A 6,163-nucleotide genomic window follows, 5' to 3' on the forward strand; every position below is an offset into this window, starting at 1 on the left:
AGAGGAGAAGTGTTGACAAGTTGTGTTGAGAAGTTTGGGAAAAGGGAGCAGAAAAATCAACCTCTAGCTGGATGAAAATGTGCAGCAAAGGTAACGTATATGCTTTTAAAAAAAATAATGGAGATACTAAAAACTTTTTAAATGCTGACAACACTGACCAAGAAAGAAATTAAAATGGTAAAGATCTAATTGGGCCGAGCCTGTGGCGCACTCGGGAGAGTGCGGCGCTGGGAGCGCAGCGACGCTCCCGCCGTGGGTTCGGATCCTATATAGGAATGGCTGGTGCACTCACTGGCTGAGTGCCGGTCACAAAAAAGACAAAAAAAAAAAAAAAAAAAAAATGGTAAAGATCTAATAACAGAAGAAAAACATAAAGAAATGAAGTCCTTGAAAAGGTGACAAGAGATGGGATCCAGAGCATGTGTGATCATGGGAAGATTATTCAAGGCCAGGTAAAGGTACTTAGAACTTCTATGATACAAACATTGAAGTGAAGAAAGGACGTTGGTAGAAAGTCAATGGTAAGCAGGACTAGCTTTCACCCCCTCCCGGAAGATGGTCCTCTTAATGGCCTTAAGGAGTTTCCTGTTACGAAGACTGTAGATAATTGGGTTGACCAGCGGTGTTAGTACAGAGTAGCCTACAGCAAGTGTCCGGTCAAGGGTCAGTGAATAGCTCTTTTTCAGCCGCACGTACATGAAGATGATGCTCCCAAAGAAGATGAGGACCACGAGGAGATGTGAGACACACGTAGAGAAGGCCTTCTTTCTTCCCACAGCCATTTTTATCTTCAGCACAGCCCCAATTATTCGCCCATAAGAAACCATGATGAAGAGGAAGGTGACAAGGATAATGAAGGCATTGGTGGCAAAGTCCACCAGAACATTAGTGGATGTGTCCTTGCAGGCCAAGCTCAGCAGAGGAGGAAAGTCACAGAAGATGTGTTGGATTTCATTGTAGCCACAGAAGGGCAGCTGTGAGACCAGGATGACCTCAGAAATGGGACATAGGAAGCCACAAGTCCAACAACCAGCAACCATTTTGGCACAGAGTGTTGTGGTCATAATTGCAGGGTAGTGGAGGGGTCGGCAGATGGCCAGGTATCGGTCATAGGCCATGGCTGTAAGAAGGTAGCATTCAGAGGCCCCAAGGGAGTGGAAGAAGTAGGTCTGAAGGAGGCAACCTGCAAAAGAAATAGTCTTTTTCTCACTGAGGAGATTAGCTAGCATCTTGGGAATGGTGATGGCTGTATACCACAACTCCAAGAAGGAGAGAACGCTGATGAAATGGTACATGGGCATGTGCAGGGCTGCATCCAGTTGTATAACTAAGAAGATGAGCATGTTGCCACAGACGGTCAGCAGGTATGCCATCAGCAGCAGCACGAAAAGCCAGAGCCTGAGAGGTCCCACATTGGGGAAGCCAAGGAGCACAAATTCAGCCAGGCTCGAGTGGTTACGTTGCTCCATGGGAGGCTGAGGTGGAGAAGGAGAGGAGAAAACTGTATCAAGGTGACTGCCAAATCCAGGTCAAAACTTATTTTCACACTCTCTCTCTCTTTTAAATTTAAAGATAGCACATTAGTTACTACTACTGCTACTACTGTTAATTCTAGCCTAAAATAATAATAGCTAACACTTATTAGCACTTACTGGGAACCAAACATTTTTACAAGTGCTTTGAATTCAACATTTTACTTAATTTACATAAGCCAAATAAAGAGATAAGAACCATTATTATGCCTATTTTAAGTAAGAGAAGACTCAGGAACAGACAGAATGGAGAGATTATGACACTCCTATTTCATACAGATACTATGTCACAGAAATAAAATTTGAATTTATGCACTCTAACTTCATGCTGTTTATTTCTATACTGTGTGGCTTTCCCCAAACATTTTATCTTTTCTCCTCAGGTCATGTTTTTTTTTTTTTTTTTTAGTTAAGTTACAAATGGTGAATTTTGTATATGAGATTAATGCAGTAGCACATCTTTTCTTACTGCCCAGTTCACCTCTGTGAAAATAAATTTTTTATTGAAAACACACATGTCAGGCATAAGGAATACAAAATTCAACAAGGTACAGTCCCTGCCTTAACTTTCAACCTCATAGCAGAAGCAAACACATCAGTCAGTCATCTCAATATAACCTGTGAAGTTCAGTACACCGCAAAGTGCCAAGGAACAAGATCATTTCTCCGAGCAAGATGACTGAAAAAGGCTCCTTAGAAGAGAAAGCCCTTGAGCTGAATTTTCCAAGAAGAGTATCAATCAGCTAGATAGATTTTAAAAAGAAACATTTCAGATGAAATATACAGGTCCTGAGCATAAACAGCCTGAGTTAAGGAAACATGTTTCCTGTATGGTAAGGGAAGTGGCAAAGCTCACCCAGTAATTTGTGACCTTGTCTTAAAAGATGTGGGGCACCACCAAAGAATGTCAGATAGGTGACGGGTGTGGCCAGACATAGATTTTTAAAATGTGACTGAAATTTAACTCTTCTCACCTCAATCGCAGAGATGAAGGTGTGGATTTGGCTCATGGGTGTTGCTAATGGAAAGATGAGGGGGCCGGTTAACACACTTGGTGAGAGAATGCAGATTTAAAAAAAAAAAACACAATAAAGTGGCAATAAGCATAAATTCTGTATTTTCAGAAACTAATTATATAAATACAGAGCTGGCTTGGTGAAATTTCATACTAAAACAACAATGACAAAAAAAGCACACACACAAATTATTGAACATTCTGATAGTTCTAAAGCACAATGTGAGATAGATACAAAACAAAGAAAAAGAAAAAAGTAACAACAAAAACCAAAAATTATGTGACTTTAAATGCATAAAAATGGTAACCAGTGTCAGCGACACTGTACCTTGGGTAGATCACACTGCATTTGAAGATGGGGGTCGAATTTCAGCCATCATACTGACAAACTGCAGTCGGTTGCTTTTTTTTTTTTTTTTTGTCATTCTAACACTTGACATAATGGCTGTCACATTAAAAATATTCAATGAAAATTAAATATTTAATCAAACTAATTAATGTAAATAATTAACTTAGTAACTAGTAGACCAATACTTTCCCTTCAACTCATACCACCCCCTCAACTCCAAACATTTCTCCCAAACCCTTATGCCTGCCCTGCAGCAGAAATAAACTTCCAGGTTTGATATTTCAAAATGCTAAATTCATTGAAAGCAATTAGTGTTTAAGGTACTCCTCCTGTTGAATCTCTTCCATTTTAAGGAGACTGTACATTCATCTCTCCAATTACAGGAGACAGACATGTACAAACAGAAATCCTTGCTTCATTGCATTTGAGGTACTTTTGCCCCTGCTGACCATCTGCTTCGGTTGTATACTGTCCTCGTGTTTTCTCCAGCTGGTAACTGATACTCGTCCTTCAAAATCAGGCCCGAGGTTAGCTCTTTAATGAAGCCTTTCCTGATTCCCCCAGAAAAAGTTACTTATTCTTTCCTCTATGGTCTCATAAGTTTTACAATGTCCACTTAGCACAGCATGTTACCTTTTTATCAAGTCTGCCTTCCCGTAAATTAGTAAGATCTTTGAGAGTAAATGTAGTACTTCATTAATTATTGCGTGTCTCCCTACTAATACCTGGAACAATTAATGTTACTTAAATGTACTTGATTTCTTTTTGTTCTAGCCTCAATTTAGGTTTATATATATATATATATTTCAATTTCACCTGAACACATCCTTCCTGTTGTCCTCTCATCATCTGAACCTCAATATATCCAAATGATCTTAGCATGTCAAATTTAGTCTGGCCTCACTTTCCCTAATCTTGTTGAAGGGCCCGTCATTATTTCCACTGATCCAGAGAAATTAAATTCAGAAATATTTTGTTCATCATCTGTGTTCAGGGGACTGTTATGGACTATTTTTCTTCTTTCTATGAATTAGCTTTTCTGAAGCCAACTCTATGTGTAGGTTAAGTACGGTCTTGCATACGTAGAATAATTTCAGGAGCACTCTGAAACCCTCTGACACTAAATTCTTGTACCACCAAGTGTCTTTAATCCCCAATTAGAGTACCTATGTAAGGCCCTCTCTAGGTGAAGATTTTTTCAAATACATCTACTCTTAGGAGGACACAATACCTCGTTAAATCATCTTAGTCACAGCTCCTATGTCATAAATGATTTTTTTAGAAATCTCTACTTTCTGCTCTTCTTGCCAGCACATAACCAGTCTACAGCAGCACACAGGACAATTCCTTGTCGCAACATTTTCAAAGTAGGTGTTAGCCAATCTCTTGATCGTAGAGCGATTTTAATTATCAAATAGTGAAGACAGTAGGTGGACAAGGTGGCCTTTAAAATCTCTTCCAAATCTGATACTACAAGATCTCAAAACAAGATATTCCCAGTCCCAGTTATTTAAATCATTTTTCCACCAAACCACCTCTCTGATATCAAAGTAGAATGTTTTCAAATCTGTTATCAGTCCCAACACTCAGATTGCAGATCACTACAGCAAGTGTAGCCCCCAGTTCACCTGCCAACCACCGAAAATCATTGTGTCTGCTTTGGTCTTGCCTGGCTAGGTATACATGTGGGAAATTGAGACTGGATCTAGGAGACTTTTATTCTCTTCATTGAGTCTTATCCCCACAGGCACAGTCCCTAGAGCTGACTGTTTTAGGCAACAAGGGGCACAGTGAAGAAAGAGATCTCCAGCCCCAGAGGCAGGTGAGACTCAGGCTCCTGGGAGGGCACTGGTGACAGGCAGGGTGTGCCCCCACCTGAGGAGGTGGGCTCAGAGAAACCTTTCTCCAAATGCTTGCTATACCTTCACCTTCCTTACCACTCCACCTGCCGTTCTGTAGTGACTTCTTAACATACAGTCTTGGGCTCTGGCTCTGAAAACATTACCCCAATTCTCCCAACACTCTTTCCATAAACAAATGCACTCTCCCATTTCTTCTGTTACCACAGAAATATTCTCCCCTGTCTTTTCAGGCAATTACTTTTCCTGAACTTGTGCCTGATCCCACCCCATATTTTCCTGTGAGAAGACCGTCTGATAGGAGTTGCCTATTCTGACAAAAAGCAGGGGTTTGTAGAGGCTCAGAAATCTTAACTTGAATCCTGGCTCCAATAAAAGACCCATTTTTTGAGCATTTTCTAGCTAAGACATATTGTTATTTCCATTTCACATCTGAGAAAACTGAAGCAGAGAGAGTTCAATAATGTTCCCAAAGTCACATCAGCTCCAGTGTCAGGACTGTGAACCAAATCACTCTGACCTTAGAGCCCCTGATCATCACTTCTATGCTCCACTGCCTCCAGAAGTGTTGATAGTGGTCAAAGGTACATTACAATGGTCACGTAGTCACACAATGGCACCTGTTTCAAGGCCTATGCTCTTGATCACTTTTTGTTACCTAAGTGTTCTTAGGAAGTCATTTATTTATTCGAATCTATATTTTATCCTATATGAATATGTGTTGTGAAAACTAAGTGAGCAAAATACAAAAAGTAACTATACTAGTTTTAAAAAGTGTTATTCTACATTTTCTGTTCCACATAGCAAGTGTAGAATAGATGTTTGTTGATTAAAATCCTTCAAATAACAACCTTGTCCAAGTTGCTTAACATCTTGCAGAGTTATTCTCTTCACGTTTAAAGAGGACTTATTTGGTTTGCTTCGAGAATCAAATGACATATCAATGCCTTCCATCCAAAGAGAAGGAACATACCCATAGTCTAACAAAATCGAGTTTACTGACTCACTGCAATGAAGGGGATCACATACCAAGGGAACTGCGGATCATTTCAGTAAGAAGGTGTTAGAAAGGAATTATTATAGGATGTGTGCTTGTGTTAGGTGATTTGGGGAAGGTTCAAGGAGGCAGAGCTTGCACTGGATGGGGTTCTGCCAGTCACTGGGAATAATTCTATGATTGGGTTTCATAATGAATCTTATATAAAGGTAGACCAAAGCTGTAATTGATAAAGGTACAGTAGTCACTCATACTAGTGAGGAAAGGGAGACTTTTTTTTCTGGTTTATACAGTGATCTTGTTTTGTATATTCTTAGACATTCTCTTTTATTTATTTATTTATTTATTTATTTATTTATTTATTTTTATGTCATCATGGTTGCAGAGTGACCTTATTGATGTTGGTATTCT

The 6,163-nt window shown here is 39.6% G+C and overlaps 1 protein-coding gene across 1 annotated transcript; it reads right to left on the reverse strand.

Annotated features, from left to right (window-relative positions):
• Positions 1-515: 515 nt before the first annotated feature.
• On the reverse strand, positions 516-1,469 carry LOC134385221 (olfactory receptor 6N2). Its single transcript, XM_063107143.1, has one exon. It carries the CDS (start codon positions 1,467-1,469, stop codon positions 516-518), a length of 954 nt encoding a protein of 317 aa, XP_062963213.1.
• Between the last annotated feature and the right edge of the window lie 4,694 nt (positions 1,470-6,163).

This window comes from Cynocephalus volans, chromosome 8 (assembly GCF_027409185.1).
Source record: "Cynocephalus volans isolate mCynVol1 chromosome 8, mCynVol1.pri, whole genome shotgun sequence".
Classification (NCBI taxonomy): domain Eukaryota; kingdom Metazoa; phylum Chordata; class Mammalia; order Dermoptera; family Cynocephalidae; genus Cynocephalus; species Cynocephalus volans.